The sequence below is a fragment of the Vulpes lagopus genome, chromosome 16 (assembly GCF_018345385.1).
Source record: "Vulpes lagopus strain Blue_001 chromosome 16, ASM1834538v1, whole genome shotgun sequence".
Classification (NCBI taxonomy): domain Eukaryota; kingdom Metazoa; phylum Chordata; class Mammalia; order Carnivora; family Canidae; genus Vulpes; species Vulpes lagopus.
This window is the reverse complement of record NC_054839.1, coordinates 17,139,553-17,158,821: the sequence shown is the minus strand read 5'-3', so window position 1 is coordinate 17,158,821 and position 19,269 is coordinate 17,139,553. Positions and strand designations below refer to the sequence as shown.

Sequence of the window (19,269 nt, the reverse complement as noted above, 5' to 3'; positions counted from 1 at the left end):
TTGCAGGTAAATACGACAGGGCTCGTAGTACTGGTTATGGGTATAATAGCAGTGAGTATGAGCAGGTGGCTATGGTATAATGAACCTTAGGTCTTTTAAAACAATAGCATAGTGTAATAGCTGCCTCTTGACTCTCTCCCTGAGTCCTCGAGTAGTGGCAATACTGTGCGACTGCAAATTGCAAAACACGGGTGAATCACCTTCGCTCACCTTGCTCAGTGATAACTTTGCTTGTCACTACTGGTGACTTTTCCTTTAAACATGCAGTTTAGCCATGGTCCACACTGTCTGCCATTCTTAAAATAACTACTCTATTGCACTCCTCATCTCTCTCAGGGGAATTCTTTACAGTACTTTGGCAGTCAGAAATGACTGTGAAGAACCAATTTTCCTTTGAGGCAAATATACCCATAGATCTAAATGTAGTTGGTGGAAATAGCAGATTCTGTTGGTCTAGGGGCTTTCTAATTGAATTTGGGAACCCAACTAATTGAAAGAAGAAGCCAATTAACAATATTCAGTACATTTAGCTTCGGGTAGAGTGGTACACTAGCACATTCCACCTTGTAAGAATGGATTATTATAATTTTCAAGAATTTTGTGAGCCTGTAATTAAGCACAGGCTTAATTGATTGATTAGTTAATTAGTTAATGAATCAATCAATTAAGGCTTCAGCATGGAGCCTAACATGGGGCTTGAACTTAGGACCTTGAGATCAAGATCTGAGGTAAGATCAAGAGTCAGGCACTCAACCAACTGAACCACCCAGGTGCCCTTGGCACAGCCATTATTAAAATTTAAATTGTATAATTTACAATTGAATAAATTATATTGAAAACCAAGGTAATAAATACTTAAAACTCATCACTGTCTAATTGTTTCATTATTAGTTGTACTCTTGGTGTCTTTTGTAACTCCATGGAGAAAATATTATGTGATGGTGTGCTGTTCCATGTTTTTTAAAAATTATTTATTTATTTAAAGATTTTGTTTATTTATTCATGAGAGACACACAGACAGAGACATAGGCAGAGAGAGAAACAGGCTCCATGCAGGGAGCCTGATGTGGGACTCGATTCCGGGGCTCCAGGACCATGCCCTGGGCCGACGGCAGACACTAAACTGCTGAGCCATCCAGGGATCCCCCGATTTTTTTAAATTAAGTTTTTAATTCCAGTAGAGTTAATATACAGTGTTATATTAGTTTCTGGTGTACAAGATAGTGATTCAACAATTTTGTACTTATGTCAGTGCTTATCATGATAAATATACTCTTTAATCTCCATCATCTGATTCACACATCACCCCCTCCCCTCCACCTCCTCTCTGGTAACTCTGGTAAGAGTTTATTTCTTGGTTTGTTTCTCTCTCTCTTTTCCCCTTTGCTCGTTTGTTTTGTTTCTTAAATTCCACATGAGTAAAATCATATGGTATTTGTCTTTCTCTGACCGATTTATTTTGCTTAGCATAATCCTAACTCTTCCATGAATGTTGTTGTAAGTGGCAAGATTTCATTTTTTCATGGCTAAATAATATTCCTGTGTGTGTTATGTATATGTATAGTGTATAATGAATATGATGTTAGCTGTGGTTTTTTCATATAAGACCTTTATTTTGTTTCCTCTAGACCTTCTTTATTGAAAGTTTTTTATCATGCTGCATAGCTTTTCACAACTCAGCATTTAGCAATATCATTTCGATAGCTTGAAATCAGCCATGTTGGGAGTACTCATACCATGAGATTTGGCTGTTGTGCCCAAGATTGCGAATCCGAGAAACCACTAAGGAGCTGACACTGATGCAAACACAGGAGGGTTTATTTACAAGCTCGAGCCTGGGTCCAAGTATACCCGACAGAGCAGAGCAGGGACTTGGACCCCAAGACTAAGAGGTGTAGCAGCTTTATAGGGGCCAGTGGGATTGTAACATATGCAGAAAGTTGCACAGTCATGTGGGTCCACACGCAGGTGGCCAATTGAATTACATCTTACCCTATAGTATCCATTTGAACTGGCCTACACTCTGGTCAGAATTGGCGCGCAGTTTTGGCGGGCACAAGGCGGGGTTACATTGTTAGGAGCCGATTTCCGGTAAGGGTGTGCCCAGCAGCTTGACTAGGGCGGGGCAGCGCCTTAAGCAATACGCAGGTCATGTGGGGGTCCTACAGGAGGTGGCAGGTGTAGCACAAAATGGAGTTAGTCCTGCTCTGCTTGTCCAGGGGTAGGGGATTTTTGTTAAATTTCCTGGGTCCCACATTGGCAAACACTATAAACCAGGGCTCTTCCTTAAAACTGGAGAGGCAGTTCAGCATTTACCAACACAATGCTGCTCCATCTATAATTTCTAAATACTGGGATTAGTAGGCACTGAAAGAGCAAAAAAGAGTAAGCAAAGGTGCCAAACTTTAGATAAAACAGATAATCTTGGCAATTATGATGAGCACTGTTGTAGATGCACAGGGAGCTAGAACAGAGGTTCCCATAGGTTCTCTGTTCAGGGAGGCATTAGTATCAGGCTTCTTCAGAGAAGAACCAATAAGACACACACATACACACACACACACACACACACACACACAAGTCTTTTTTAAGAAATTGACTCATGTGATGTGATGAGGCTAGCAGGCTGAAAACAAGACTTGTTGCTGTAGTCTTAAGGCAGAATTTCTTCTCAAAGAAACCTTTTTTTTTTTAAGATTTTATTTATTTATTCATGAGAAACAGAGAGACAGAGAGGCAGAGACACAGGCAGAGGGAGAAGCAGGCCCCATGTAGGGAGCCTGACGTGGGACTTGACACCAGGTCTCTGGGATCATGCTCTGGGCCGAAGGCAGCGCTAAACTGCTGAGCTACCCAGGCTGCCCAAAACCTCAATCTTTGATCCAAAGGCTTTCAACTGATTGGATGAGGCCCACCCACATTATTGAGAGTATTATTATTTTTTTTAACTTCAAGTCATACATCTTAACCATATCTAAAAAATAACTTAATAGCAGCACAGTGATAAGTGTTTCTCTATGTTACTGATACTAGCCACTGGACGTAAAATTATTTTTTTATGTCCAGGAATATTCATTTTTTACATGACGCTCATAGGCCAGAAGGAGAAATAGTAGTCATTTCTTATTAAATCTGAACAATTAAGAATTTGTATCATAAGGAGCTAGTAGCCATTTGTAAACATTATATATACATTATAGGAACATTTTGAAAATTTAATTCTTAAATAGTCACAACTATTTACTAATGTGCAGCACATAACTTCTCAAAGCCCAAATTGGACATCACCACATTCATTTCATGTTCCATACTGATTTTCACATGCTACCCACATGAACATTCTGGAAATTAAGGAAGATTAGGAAAAAACCCAGCTTCAGAAAATTATGATGTCATTGAAAGAATGTAGTAAAATCTGATGTTGAAACTTCAACTATTTTCAACAGTCTGTGGAGTTTCCTACAAAAGTCAAGTTTCTCTGAAAATTTAAGATATTTTGTGATGTCTCTAAGTTTGCTGCTATGGCCCAGTGAATCTTGTCACAAGTTAGAATGGTTATAAGAATGAGCTTTGGAGACAGTGAATCTTGTCAGGAATTAGAGTAGTTAATAAGGACGAGCTTTGGCGACAGATCTTTTCTAGCTTAAAGATTAAGCTACTTAAACTTTGTGCAATTCATTTCCTAGTTTGCAAAATAAAGACAATAAAAATACTTGCTTCACAGTGCCTGGCATATGGGGAGCACTCAAAAAGCATCGGGCAGACACATTGCAATAGGAGAGGAGATGAGGAATTGAGTTTCTTATCTTTGCCTCGGCATTTTGCTTCTCTTGTTCTCCGATTCCTAGAGATTATAACTGAAGTTTTCTGTGCTTCTGTAGCTTTTAGTTTGAATCTGAAATACGGAAATAATGAGAACAATATTTCTTTACCAGTCTTAATTCTTGAAGAACTGTCTTGAGACCAACAAATTGACATTTTGAATGTTGAAGAGATTTTGTTAGCATTTGACTTTTTCCTATATGAAAATATCATATTGAAATACAGAGTTGGTGAGTCTTAAAGACGTAGAAAAGGAAAGATCTTTATGGGAAGTTACTGAGTTTATCAGAATTGTTTGTAGATAGATTTCTTGGAATAGGATGTCCACTAATTCCCCACTGTCCATTTACTTCAGTCCAATTTGAATACACCTCTGGGGTGGCATCTGTGGCCTTTGGATCAGTTCTATTTCTAATGTTTTGGATCTTATCATACAGAGATATGATAAGAAGAGGCTAGAAAACTCCAAAGAACAACAAAATAACTACCTCTCTTTCTTTTGCCATAATCTAGGGACAAAAATGTTTTAATGTCATAAGCACTCTTCCTCTTATGGGTGTGGAATGATCAATTGAATTACTATGATTCATCAGTTGCCTTTGAGATTATATTTTACTTTGGGCTCACATTCATTTTCTCCAAAAATGTATTATTGAATAAGTCGAGTTGCTGGTTTGTGGCATATTTTAGATCATGGAGTCACTTTGTTATGATTTACTATTGTCTCTGTGATGTTTAACCACCGTTTTGCTGGGCTTGTTTGTTATATAGAAGAAAAGTTGCAACAACTCAAATCTTCTTCTGAGGTCTTTCAATTCTTTGTACTTGGAAGGAATATGCTGTATGTATTCATATGTATATGTGTATGTGTATCTACACATACCTAATTTTAACACTAATAATCATTTGTGTTAAAGCAGTGCTTTTAAAAAAGATTTTATTTATTTATTCATGAGAGACACAGAGAGAGAGGCAGAGACATAGGCAGAGGGAGAAGCAGGCTCCATGCAGGGAGCCTGACTGATGTTGGACTGGATCTGAGAACTTCAGGACCATGCTCTGAGCCGAAGGCAGACACTCAACCACTGAGCCACCTAGGTGTCCCTAAAGCAGTGCTTTTGTTACAGGTCTCAAAGTTTTACATGTATGAACTAAATAAATTAGATGTATTCATTTGAAAATAAGGAGAAACACCCTTCATTCAGAGTATTACAAATCTAATAATTTTAAGATACATTAGAGCCAGGTGAGATGTGAGGAAGGGAAAAGATCACTTTTTTCACTCCAGCTGCCTCCTGCTCCAGGACTGTCCTGCCTTCAAGCACTGCCCAAGCGCCAACCCCCTACTTTTCACCCCCTCTTATTTCTGACCTCACCTTCTATGCCAGTTCCCACCCCTCCAACCATCAGCTTCTCTGAAAGAAAAAAAAGACAAGGTAATGGTAAAGACTGGAAACATTGGCAGTGTGGAACCGGGGTCTCCACCATCTCGAGTGGCATGTTTGAAATCCGTTCTGTGTAATTGTTGGAACAGATTTACACAATTAACTTACTGGTTCGCTTCAAAGGAATTACTTTTACAAAATGCTGAGTGAAAATTTAATAACTGAAAGGCTTAGTATTTAGAGGCTTCACTGGAAAATTGACAACGTCAAAGGATGACACGAAGATAGTTATTTGAGTGATAAGATCCATTGAAGTAGAACATTAATTGAATTTTAAAAACTTGCGTGAAAGTTTGAACCTTCTGATTATGGTGCTGAACAACTCTGCCAAGGAAGAGCAGCCCTTAAAGATACAAAAGGATCATTTATGAGAACGCATCACACTGAAAAATGTTGAAGAAGTGCTTTTTTGGAGGTTTTTGGGAATGTGAACCTAGAGAAATGAACTAGAACATACATTTAAAAACTACTGCTTTCCTATATTCAACTACTCCTGATTAGCTTGTGGAGGAACTTTTTGAGACTGGAAACAGTCCAGGACTATTAACTCCCAATTTAAAGTATTTTAGCTAGCAGAAACTCTAGTTAAAAGTTCACTTTATTCTAGAGTATTTTACCTTCCTAAGTCTGTTTCCTTAGATTATTTGCTCCAGTCAACTTCCTAGGCACCAGATGAACGAACACAATGGTCATTTGAGGTGACGTATCAAAAGATGAGGAGCCTTAGCTTGGTACCAGACATGGCTACTTGACTGTGGGGAGTTTAATATAGCTCAAGGATGAGAGCATTCTGGCATAGACCATACATGCCAAGGCGAAAGCAAGGATTGCACTGTCATCAGATGGAATTTGGAGGTTCAGAAATTAAAGTGCTCTGTTTTGTGAGATCTTGCCATCCTCTTTGCACTTTAAAATTTTTTTATATTATTTTTTTAAGATTCTGTGTATTCATGAGAGACACAGAGAGAGAGGCAGAAGCACAGGCAGAGGGAGAAGTAGGCTCCATGCACGGAGCCCGATGTGGGACTGGATCCCAGGACCCCGGGATCACGACCTGAACCAAAGGCAGATGCTCAACCACTGAGCCATCCTGGTGTCCCTTCTTTGCACTTCTAGATTTTAATTCCCTACCTACCTTTTAGGAAAAGTAAGGTTAGTAATTTCCCTCCACACTCCAAAGCTCTACAAAAGCCAAGAGTTTGGCTGGCTATAGTCTGTGAAATGTGACTCATTTGGGGCACTTCATCTTGGTTGGTTGGTTGGTTGTTTGTTTGGAATGTACATTCTGAGGTCCCCATGTGTCACCTCCGAGGGTAGAGAGTCTGCTGCTCCAGACCCATAGAGGCTGGCTTCCATGGCTAACGAGGTCCTCCTGTCTCCTGCTCTTTCCCACCATGCCACTCACCGAGTCTATTCCTGGCAGTTTTCAGACCCAGGGCTATCCCTGGAGGGAGTGCGATCTAGCAGAATCACATTTCTACTGTCACCTCTGTGTCTTGGAGTGAAAACAAACATCTGGGCAGGCATTTGGGGAAAGATGTTGTAAAGAGTGACACACAGTTAAAAGAGGCATGAAAGGGAGGAATAGCCCATCTCTTCTTTCTTCAAAAACAGATGACAGTTTATAGTCTATATGTCCCTGAGCCTTTACTCAATTTCTAACTTCCTGGTGGAACTCCCTTTTCTGACATCTATAATTTCCCTATTTATTTTAGAGCCAGTGGAGAGTTCTACTGAAATACAGGGACCTGGGAAATCACCAGCATGTAGGGGAGGTCCCCTAAGAAAGCATGCACCTGTGAAAGCTGATGGCATGACCCTGCATGTGATCTTGATGGACAGGAGCCTATCATCATGAATTGCACATAGGTTTTAATACATGTTTGATGAGTGAAGGTGTGGTCATCGTCATTTCAACCCCACACTTCTTGCTTTTATGGTCTCTTATCCTGATGGCACAGGATATCTTATCCTGATGGCTGGCACAAACTAGTATATTTAATATTACTGATCTTGGAGGTATCTGGTGACATGCCCATTGAGCTAAATGTTGTATCTAATTATGGAATAAGTAACATAGGGAACCTGAGGGAATTTGAGAGAGCGTGTGGGAAGCTCATAAACGACAACACTTTCTTATCTTTCATAAGTTCCTGCTTTGAAAGAATTACATTATTATTTCGAATGCTCCTGTTAGGAAGAACGTAAGCTGAGAAGTTTCATTCTTGTCATTTGGAGAAACTAGAACGGGAAGGGATAGAGCTAATTTTTCTTATAGCAGAGTAGCTGCCACATATTATTTCAGAATGTAAATATCCAAGTTACAGGTCCCTGTGGTCTCAGTCATGACAGCTCTACTGTTTGCATACAAAAGCAGCCACAGGCAATGCATAAATGAAGAGATGGGACTGTCTACTGATAAAACTTTATTTATGGACAATTCTATTTGAATTTCATGAAACTTTCATATAGTACAAAATATCATTCTTTTGATTTTTTTTCTCCAACCATTTTGTTCTCAGGTCCTACAAATACAGATGGTGCACCAGATTTGGCCCAGAGGCCATGGTTTACAAAAAACCCTGCACTAGGGCGCAAAATGAGATAAATGAACAAACTTAGAACAAATTGTGCAATTGTCCTAAGTCTTTCTGGCCATTCAGAGTTACCAAGTTGTTTTGACAAGTATCAGTGACCTCAGATTGTGGGTGAAAGGAAGTGTACTTCAATAGGTCAGTTCTTCCAGAACCTTCTTATCTAGCATATGTTAGAAAGAAAATAAGGCTCAACCTAAATTCAACCACACATTTCACATTCCCTGATCCTGTATTTTGGGGGACATCAGTATGGTCTTCCCTAGACATTCTAACAACTACTTTGCATGAAAGATTTACTCATCCAATAGCAGGATTCTTAAACACTCTGGTAATCTCTCCATCTCTTTGCTTTCTCCATGCTTACCTTTGGCTGCCTCTGTCTCTCCATGTCTCGAGTTATCCCTCTGCAGGGCCTGCAGAAAGGTGTTGACTTCTTGAGGATGCTTCCAGTTCTAAAAAATATGTATAAAATATCTAATACTGCATTGAATGAGAATGGCAGCCGCTTACATGTGCCTCATGACCCTATACAGGCGCGCGTGCGCGCACACACACACACACACACACACACACAGTAAGTTCGGTTTGTCCCAAGGGGGTCCTATGTGGCTTAGTTGGTTAAGCTTCTGCCTTCAACTTGGGTCATGATCCCAGGGTCCTGGAGTCAAGTCCTGCATGGGGATTCCTGCTCAGCAATGAATCTGCTTCTTCCTCTGTCCTTCCCCTGCCTTCTCTCTCTCTCTCTCTCTCTCTCTCTCTCTCTCTCTCTCCATCTCTCAAATAAATAAAATCCTTAAAAAAATAAAGTCCCATGGAGAAGTAAGTATCTTCCTGTTTTTATTTATCATTCAACATAAAATACAGATTTTCGTGGAGTGTTTGGAGATTATAATGCTTCCAATCCAATCTCATTTCACAAATGTAGATCCTTGGCATTTCTTCCATGAATATCCCAAATACAACTATTTCCCTCAGGTCATAAAATGTTTATTCTCTTTTGATCAGCTTTTCACCAGCATTTCGCTGAAAACTCATTTGTTATGATTCAGAAGTGTAATGCAGCCCTGATGTACGGGATAGGGTGGGAAATAGAGTAGGGCAATTTTTGGAAATGATTTATAACACATTAGAGAAGGGAACATTATACAGAATTGTTAATGCTAAATATACATTCAACTTGGATACAGAGTTTTGTCCTTATCAGTTAGATTTATATTTTATAAAAAGTAAATTAGAGATTTATAGGCCATTGCTTTTGATAAAGTCACTTTTATTCTTTACCAGTGTCTTAACCTCTAGAACTCTGCTTTTTATGGTGATGTATCAGAATGACTTGGAGAAAAATCTCAAAATTCATATTCTATTCCCTCCCCACTTTGGTATTGTCAGTACCTTCAAATGAGAAACCATTAGAAACACCCCTGAAATTGAATAAGATATCACTTATCTTCAAGCAAGACTGTACCATGGAGAACCATGGGGTTTCTTAGTGAGAGGGACTTTGAAAGATTCTATTATAGGACTTGAAGTTTGGTTGAGTGGTTTAGGGGAGAGTTCAGGGAAGCAGGGCTTCAGCCTAGATTGAATGCTTTCAGAAAGCAGAGGTAAATCTATGAAAAGCGATCTCAATAAATCTGATCAACAAGGAGGGAGAGTGGTATGAAGATCAATCTGTAAATGGTAAAGAAGTACACTCATTTTGTCTCAGAGAGGGGATATTCAGTACTTTAGTGATGACATAGAGCCTTGTTTTTGTCTGCGCTTAGACAAAATTTTGAAGTGGTTTTGCTTTGTCTCATTTATCATGGTCTCAGAGTAATTTTGTCTAGGGTTGGCATTCTGTGAGATTGTTTAGATGTAATAGACTATCATGACCTAGCTGTGAGTTGCCAGGCTGGCTTCTGAATGTCAAGGGCAGCCTGTTTGTCTTTCTTAATATCTACCCTCTGCTCTCTTCTGTAACACAACTGTAATGGCTACTACCTTTTGGTGACATACTTCCAAGTTTATATTACAAAATATTTTAAATGTACAGAAAAAGTGAAGATAATAGTATGGTAAACATCATGCATCCATCAGACAACTTAAGAATAAAAGACTACACATAAAAGTATTTGAGTACCTCTCTGAAATCCTAATTTCTCCTGGAAGGGAAGTGTTATCTTGATTTTGATATTTATCATTCTCAAGTACAATGCATTTTGATTTAAAAAAATATACATATGATATTTTGTGGTCTGCTTCCCTTCCAGGAATTATATAAGATCTAACTTTAGTACACATTGTGGTCATTTTTTATTCTGGGGTTGTTTTAAGTAGGCACTAAAGCATCAAACGACGTAAACATGAAACACCCTATACTTCACACTGGTCTCAGGACATAATTTTATAGAAGTTCTCTTAAGCATTGTAAATGAATTTTAATCACCACATCAAGTACCTTGTGCATTTGGTTTTCAGTGCCCTACAGTGACTTTGATTCCAGGGACAATTTGTTGTTTTTACTTACCGAGATGTTGGGTGGATTTTTCTTCTTCCTTCCACAGGCTCCACTAAACATTTTGACACGAACAGAGCTGCCTCACTTAGAAATTCACATTTTATGCATTAACAGACTATTTTAATTTCATGAAGCAGAGGTTTGGCTCCTACTTGCAAACAGCACTGAAGAAAGCAATATTGCCAAAAGAAGTGGCCTGGTATATTCAGAGATAAAGATATAGAATTAAATCCATGACTTTCATTACCTCTTACTTTACATTTCCATAGAACAGAAGCATTAATTAAACCCCTCAGTGCCTTCCTCCTTGCAGGAGAACATTCACTCTCTGACAAGAATTGCCAACTGAGGGAATGTATGGCACATGAGACCCACCATTATAGACACACTCACTTGCCCGAGAGAAAAGCTGATGACTTCTGACAGATGGACAGACAAAAACAGAGCACAAGGAATGATTCCCATCTTTTCTTGCCCTTTCTGTCACACTGACTGTGGTGATGGGAGTTAGCGTCTTTTACATTACTTGAGGTTTCCAAAGACAAGCACACTTATGACTATATTACATCTCTTGTCACCCGGTGTTACTTGGCACATTTCATATAAAAGCAGGGACATTGTCATGGTCTTGTGAGGTTTTTAATATCCATCCGCTTACATGGCAGAGGCAGGAAGGAAATATCAGGTGTCTTAGTCTGTTTGGGCTTCTGTAGACAGAAATATCATAAACTGGTGGCTTGGAGACACAAGACATTGATTGATGTCTAGGGGGCTGGGAAATCCAAGATGGTGGCAAAGGTGGATTCTGAGTGTGGTGAGCACCTGCCCCCTGGTTCACGGACACCATCTTTTCACTGTGTCCTCCTGTGTACAGGGCACAAGCTAGCTCTCTGGGGTCTGTTTTACAAGAGTGCTAATTTCATTCCCGACCTGACTAGTTACCTCCCAAAGGCACCAGATCCTTATATACCATCACCTTGTGCTTTAGGATTTTGACATACGAATTTGGAGGGATACAAATATTCCAATCACAGCATCCGTTTCAGCTGAAGTCCTGAAAGTCTGGGATGTTAAGTCCACAGAGGCCCAGATAAATTCATGGGCATGGCTGGAAGGGCTAGGGGAACAAGTGCTCCAGGGTTTGAGGGAAGGGTTGGAGAAGCAAATGTCCCAAAGTCCTTATCATCCCCTCCTGACCTTTACCTTCTCATTGCAGGGGAACACTTAAGAATCTGTCCTCAAGAATATACATGCTGCACCACAGAAATGGAAGACAAATTAAGCCAGCAAAGCAAACTAGAGTTTGAAAACCTCGTGGAAGAGACGAGCCATTTCGTACGCACCACTTTCGTGTCCAGGCACAAGAAATTTGATGGTAGGTGGGACAGTTTCTGCTGTCCTTTGGGGTGCTCTTCTGAGAATCTCGGTCTTCTGTGAAAAACACTTCTTTGAGCAAGAGCTTTTCTTTCCTTCTTAAACATTTATAACTTGGTCTATTTTTAGAAAAAGCATGCGCTTTCTTGACAATTTTTGTAGTTAATATCTGAGAAAAGCTGGAGTTAACAAAGAGCTGTTTTGAATGTGTGGTTTGCCTGGGAGATTTATTCTAAAAGATTTAGCTTAATTTTTCATGATTAGAGTGATTCTCATTCAGGTTTTGTCACATCATAACTTGTCTTAATTTTTCATCTGGGGATTTTCTTTAAAATAATTAAATGTCATTTAAAATTATTTGAAATATAACAATACTTTCAAGAAGACAGACTTGTTTTTAGTGCTAATGACACAGACTCCTTTATTTTAGAGTTTGCTCCTCCAATAATGTAGCCACATTTTACACTGCAGTGACAGTGCATTCTGCATCAGGTTTAAATCCTCTATTGATTTCCTGATTATAAGCTATCCAGTTCCTTTCTGTATTCTATTTGTTAAGTAAACATTTTGTAGGAGAAAGCACAAAGAGCGAAAGTAATTATTACTAGGATTTCCGCATTAAATTTTCCCATCAGAACTTCAGAAAAAAATATTCAAAAGCAATCTGATTTTTGTAAACTGAATTAATAAGGAGGGTGATAAAGTTAATATTCTTAGGTGGTTGTGTAGTCTTTAGCTCCCTAAGAAGTGAGTATACTTCCTGTGGCTCATTGTAAACCAGATTTGCCAATTGTGGTGACCCTTCCTAGTACCCTGGTCATACTAAGTTGTCCTTGGCGTGTAGACCTGCCATCTTTTCCCTCATCCTCTCCAGTCAATGCACAGAAAAGCCAATTTAGGAAAGGCTTGCCAAAATTTTGATTTTCCTTTGTCTTTTCTCTGTAGTAGGTAAAATGTTCTGCTTCATTGCTTCTTTAAACTATTATAATAACACCAATTTCTTTTAAACCAGCCCTCTGAGTTCTAAAAGGCAAGTCTACTCGGTAGTCTTTTCAGTTCTTAAGATGATGTGACATTCTCCATGTAAGTCAATGGGACTTCATCTTTTCTGCCAAGTGTCTCAACATCTGCCATTTCTTCCTCTGCCTCTTCCTCTGTGTTCAGCTTTACATGTGGATGTGCCTGAAAATAATTCCTTATTTAGAAGTGATGCTGTGAATGTTGTTCCCTTGAATGAAACTAGGGAGTACTTCGTTGTTCACCTTGATTGACAGATTACAAATATGGTGACATTCAGGAGCCCCTGGAGGGGCTCTGTGTTTGAGGAACTATAATGTATCACTTCAGATGGAGGCAAATTGAGACACCTTATTGTTTGTTACGGAAAGCTGGGAGAGTGATCTGGTGCTGCTGACTTTTACCTGTCTTTGGAAAATGATTCTAGTGCCTTTATTAAGCTGTACTCCAAAACTGCAGTGAAATAATTCTAGGATAGCATTCATGGTACACACTGTATATTCATTCCTTTCAATAAGAATTTCAAAGGTAGTTTTATGGGGACTTGATTTTTTTTTTTTAATGTGTAAAGCTGTTCAAAAAGACTGAGCCAGATACTTGTATTATCATATCAGTGACGTTTAATATCTTTTGATTTAGAACTCTTGATCTCATCTCCTTTGTCTTAGTTGAGAAACTTCTCTCTATCTCTCTGTTTCTGGCTCTCTCTCCAGATGTGTTTTAAATTGTTTTAAAGTACTTAAGGGTATTATGTCAATCAGTTTGACAGGACATTGATTTTTGCTAAGATTAGATCTGACATGGGTAGTGATAAATTCTTTTACTAATAGTGCATCGTACTGCATTAGGATGGGAGAGAAGTTAAAAAAATTTTTTTTAAGGAAAGCTTTCAGCCGGCCTTATTTTTGAAAATCAAAATGTGATCCTGGTGAGCCTAGCTTTTGAAGAGCTCAGTCTTAAAAAAAAAAAAAAAATATGTAAATTTAAAAGTCACCATTATAACTTTCACTGTTAAGGCAATTTCATGAAGGTCAGCTGCACAGTTGTATGACTTATCTTCTTATCCCATGAAGGTGATCCTGCTAAGTCACCTTTCAGGAACAAGGATGCATTCATGTGGGCCACTTTCCATTTTTCTCCCTTAGTTTAAAAAAAAAACCCAGAACAAAACACTTCCTCATTGATGAGTATCAGTTGGTATGAGCACAGAAGAACTATCTAGGATCAGTGTGGAATGTTACCCTCTGAGTTTTATTTTCCCAGATAAAATCATTGGTGCTCTGTAGGACTGAGTTTATTTTTAGTAGCTTCCTTTCCGTGAGTCATTTTGCATTCTTGCTGGGGTCTGTTGGTCCAAAGTGCCCATTTTACTTTTCTGACTCTGGTCCCACTTTCTCAGAGATCTTGACTTGTCATCTGGATTTTGCATGTTTTGTTGGCTACATGTCCTTTTATATATATATATATATATATATATATATATATATATATTTGGGAACAGTTCTTAAACTCTGATTAACTAGCTGTAATATAGTTTTGTGAATTTATTGCAGTGATGCCGGACCTTGTTGTATATCTGTCCCTGAATAAGTGTTGTTTCCCCCTTCAATATTACTGTAAACAATGGCACCCCTTGTAGTGTATGTTTGATTTATTTTATTTTTTATTTTTAAAAGATTTTATTTATTTATTCATAAGAGACACACACAGAAAGAGAGAGAGAGAGAGAGAGAGAGAGAGGCAGAAACACAGGCAGAGGGAGAAGCAGACTCCATGCAGGGAGCCTGATGTGGGACTCGATCCTGGGTCTCCAGGATCACACTCTGGGCTGAAGGCAGGTGCTATAGTTGTTGCTTTCCTTATTATATTAGAAATGTTTTGATTCCATTTAGATTTTCATTTTTTTAAAGATTTTATTTATTTATTCATGAGAGATACGGAGAGAGAGAGAGGCAGAGACACAGGCAGAGGGAGAAGCAGGCTCCATGCAGGGAGCCCGATATGGGACTCGATCCCAGGACCCCAGGATAACGCCCTGAGCTGAAGGCAGACACTCAACTGCTGAGCCACCCAGGCGCCCCTAGATTTTCATTTTATGGCAGAGGTGACTCTTAAAATTTGAAATTGCAAAAAACTTAACATAACATTCTGTTTATTGCCATATTCTTTCTCAGTTTTTATTAGTGTCTTTGGTAATATTTAGAAGAAACACTATATAAAGTTATCACTATTCACTGGGTGCTCAGAAGCCAAATCTGAATGACTATGAATTCTTCCCCACCTTTCCTAAATGGATAAGCTTTGCTTCATATTCCTGTTAGCCATAAGTTTGTAGCTGATAGGCAATACATTGAAAAAAGTATATAATGTCAATTGCAGACATTCTCATCTTTGGCAGAGAATTTTCTTATAATTGAGTAGCTTTCTATTTCTTTTTAAACATAGGATTGAAATGTTATGATGAAGATATGTAAAGTAGAAATTTATATTCTTCGTGCTGGTACTTTTTCAAGGGTCTCACAACATTTTGGTTAGTTGTTGTTGTTTTTTTTCTCCTTTCTCTGGCCAAATCTCTACCTCTGGTGTGCATTATACAGCCCTGCAAGCCCATCGCGCTGCTGGCCTGGGCCTGTCCTGCAAAGATCTCCTCAGAACTATAAAGGGTCGACCTCAATCTCCTCTGTAGCCAAACCCAAGACTTTCTATCACAATGCAGGGGTTACATTATGAAGACCATCCAGTTAAAACTGGCAGAAAGATCACAGCATTACTCCTTTAGTTCTTACTGTCTCACCTCTGGCAAACACCCAGATAGCCAGAATAAGCAAATCGCATAAAATATTTTTTTAAAAGATTTTGTTTATTTATTCATGAGAGACACAGAAAGAAAGAGAGGCAGAGACACAGGCAGAGGGAGAAGCAGGCTCCATGCAGGGAGCCTGATGGAACTCTATCCGGGGTCTCCAGGATCAGGCCCTGGGCTGAAGGTGGCGCTAAACCGCTGAGCCACCCGGGCTGCCCCACATAAAATATTTTTAAAAAGGAGGGACATCTGTGCATCCACTCATTTCCCTGGTATTTTTGTGTTTAGTGACTATCTGACCCATCAATTTTGTGTCTAAATCTCAACTGTTTTCATGCTTCCAAATGGCTAATGTGTTAGGATTCTAGGAAAGTAGACAACAATCAAACATTCTGATGCTAGTAATAGTAATAATAGGCCCTGTTCTTCCCCTTGCCCAATGTTAACCTATTGACCAAAGTGAACCACAGTGCAGAGTCCCAGAGCCCTTCAGTGGGAGACTTATTGTTAAGCCTGGGCTGATCCCTCCAGAGGTCCTGCTCTTAGTCATCAGTATCGTCTAAACTCTCCAATACTTCCCAGTCCTCCTATGTACTAAGATTTCATGAACAGCAGCATCCACTCTTCTATCTTTTGCTCTTGTCCAGTCCCAGTTATTGTGGGAAGGATGGGATGGTGTCTTTGAAGACAAGTGATATTGGATATTTTTTAATCTTTAAAAAAAAAAGAAAATTATCCACCTAAATATAGTCTTGCCCCCAAGGGACCTGGGCCCCAGGTAGGGTAAATCACTTGCCAAGTTTCTACCAAGATGAATGAAATCAAGACTGTAGCCTAATACTCCTGAGTTATAGCAGTAAGTAATATATACCTATGTATAAATAGTAATATAATAGGAACTTGACATTTGCTTGAAATCCTAAGTAACTTTTTATTTGTTTTGAGTGGATACTGGCTTAGAATTATTGATATTCCTTTAACAAAGCAATGGTGATATTGGTGGGTAAAGAATCTAGCCACATTTTTTGGAAAAGGCAGGAATAGTATTCAATCAGAAGTTGACTCTCAATTAAAGGGGAATGAGCGTTTGGTGCAAAAATGTTATTGAATCAGTCAAGCCATGTTATATATTATCTCACAAAGACCTGGTAACTTCTGTCTTAATATGGGCACTAGAACCCTATTCTCTAGAAATGTGTATGAAATATGGATTAACAGAGACAGGGAAATTTAGTTGAAGGGATGTTTTATTTTGCTTATTTTTTTCCTTCAGATTTATTTGAGCTGAAATTTATTCACATTTGAAGCTCAATATACCGTTTTTTATTTGTTTATTCTTCTTGGTCTTACTATTTTACTTTCCTTTCTGTTTTTTATTTATGCATTTTAATGATATACATTTGTCCGGAGATTTTGGCAGGAAGTACATTTTGAAAAAAAAAAAAAAAGTTGAGCAGTAATTTCCATCCTTCTGAAGAACTTATTCTATAGTAACACTCTTAGAATTCTCATTTTACTGAATGTGGAAATAATTTATACACAGCGACATAATATTTTTACGCTGCAAATCTTGTGTTTTCTTTTTAGATATCATTTCTCATCTATCTACTGTGGAGATGACAATAACGTAATGATATCTGTAAAATATGGTCTAATTTTCCCAGAGAAAACACTTACTTGAAAAGGAAAACTGCTAAGTAGTTTTCCATATGTTAGTAGAATCTTCTATATTTCCTGTCACATGGGTGGTGTGTGTCTTTGTGTCTGTAAACGTGTGTGTGTATGTGTGTGTGTGTGTGTGATTTCAATTTGGAAACATTTATTCAGAACCTTCTATATAGAAGATACTTAACCAAGTGTGTAGTAGATAAAAGATGACTAATAATGGCAAAAGTACGTTCACAATCTGTTATGAAATTTACCTTACCTTATTGGGGAGACATAAGTATAAAACCAACAGTAAAGAAGGTAGGATTGACTCTATCATATGGTAGAAGTCCAGAAAGGAGGGAATAAAGGAGGGAGACAGAAGGGAGGGAATAAAGTGTTTCATTTAGTGGCATCAGAGAAGACTTTGGGAAAGGGGAACAGACAGGACCTGTAAAGAATGACTTGATTCTATCAGTTAAAGATGGGGCAGGAGGAGACCAAGGCCCCAGAGAATTTGTGTGCAATGTCCATAATGTCCTTGGGACATGTTGTAAACATATTTACTACTGATATTTCACAATACTGTTCATTTACTGACATTTAGTGTGCATCTATTTTTTTAAGATTTTATTTTTCATGAGAGACACACAGAGAGAGAGGCAGAGACATAGGCAGAGAGAGAAGCAGGCTCCCTGTGGGGAGCCCCATGTGGGACTCAATTCCAGGACTGGGATCTTGACCTGAGCTGTAGGGAGACTCTCAACCACTGAGCCACCTAGATCCCCTAGTGTTCATTTATTATGTAGATATTTGTAGAAACTTTCCAGTCCTGCGTCTGTCTTCTATTGTTTTGTAAGAAGCAGCAAAAAAAATTGCAAGGCATAAACAAGAAGCATTTATCTTTCCTCAGTGCATCTTTGGATTGTCTAGGGTTTGGTTGTCCTGGTCTGTGCCCTGTTCAGATTGCATCTAAACTAGGATTTGGTCTACTCTTTTCTAGGTTTCACTGTTCTTTTGGAGGCAGAAGTCTATCTTGGTGATTTTCTTCTCATCATGGAGTTTAGACACTAAGGTTTATAAATGGAGGCACAATGCCCCTTATTGCCTAAACTAGGATTGGCACACTCTCTTCCCAGGTTCTGTTGGCCAAAGCTAATCTCCTGGTCATTCCCAACATCAGTGGAGAAGGGAGTATATGACTTCATGGAAGTGAAGGTGGGGGAAGGAGTGAATATTTATTTCTACATCCTAACTACTACAGTTATCAACTCCTACCATTCTTTTTTTTTTCCTCCTACCATTCTTGAAACAATATTTTATGTTCCACATTGGATGGCTTGTTCATTGTTGTTTTGATAGAGTCTGTAGGAATTCAAGAGAGATATACATTTTCTAAATAAAGCACACAAACATACCCGCTATACCACTACCTTCCATATCATAGCACACTAACAAATGCGCACATAAGCACACACATACACGCACACACATACCACTTCCATGTTATTCAAGAATAAGTAGTAGTGATATTTCTGTTTATTTTTTTAAATATTTTATTTATTTATTCACGAGGGGAAAAGATTGAGAGACATAGGCATAGGGAGAAGCAGGCTCCTTGGAGGGAGCCCAGTGTGGAACTCAATCCTGGACCCCAGGATCACACCCTGAGTCGAAGGTAGATGCTCAACTGCTGAGCCACCTAGGCATCCTGATATTTCTGTTTCTTATGCTACCAGTACCCTTGTCCACTGTATGGAATAACAAACTAACAATAATTGATAAGGGTTACTATATTAATTATCTTACAAAGTAATTAGCTGAGCACCTCCTTTAGTTTTGCTAGGCTACCACCTCAATGACATGTATTTTATCTGAAGGACACACCTCTGGAAATCACATTGTGCTGAATTGGGTTTTAGAAATTAGAAATAGTCATACTATCACTGGAAAGTAATCTGACAATTTTCCCAAAGGGCAGACATTCCAAAAATAAGAATGAGCTAACCAGGGATTTCAACTGTGGCAGGAGTAGTGAACAGATTTACAAATCACAAGTACCTT

The 19,269-nt window shown here is 38.7% G+C and overlaps 1 protein-coding gene across 1 annotated transcript in view; it reads left to right on the top strand.

Moving 5' to 3' along the window:
- GPC6 (glypican 6) overlaps nt 1–19,269 on the top strand; it is a 1,091,020-nt gene that overhangs the window by 266,773 nt on the left and 804,978 nt on the right. Inside the window, exon 2 of the mRNA XM_041731333.1 lies at nt 11,581–11,739. Coding sequence (XP_041587267.1) covers nt 11,581–11,739 — 159 coding nt within the window. The remainder of the gene's footprint in view (nt 1–11,580; nt 11,740–19,269) is intronic.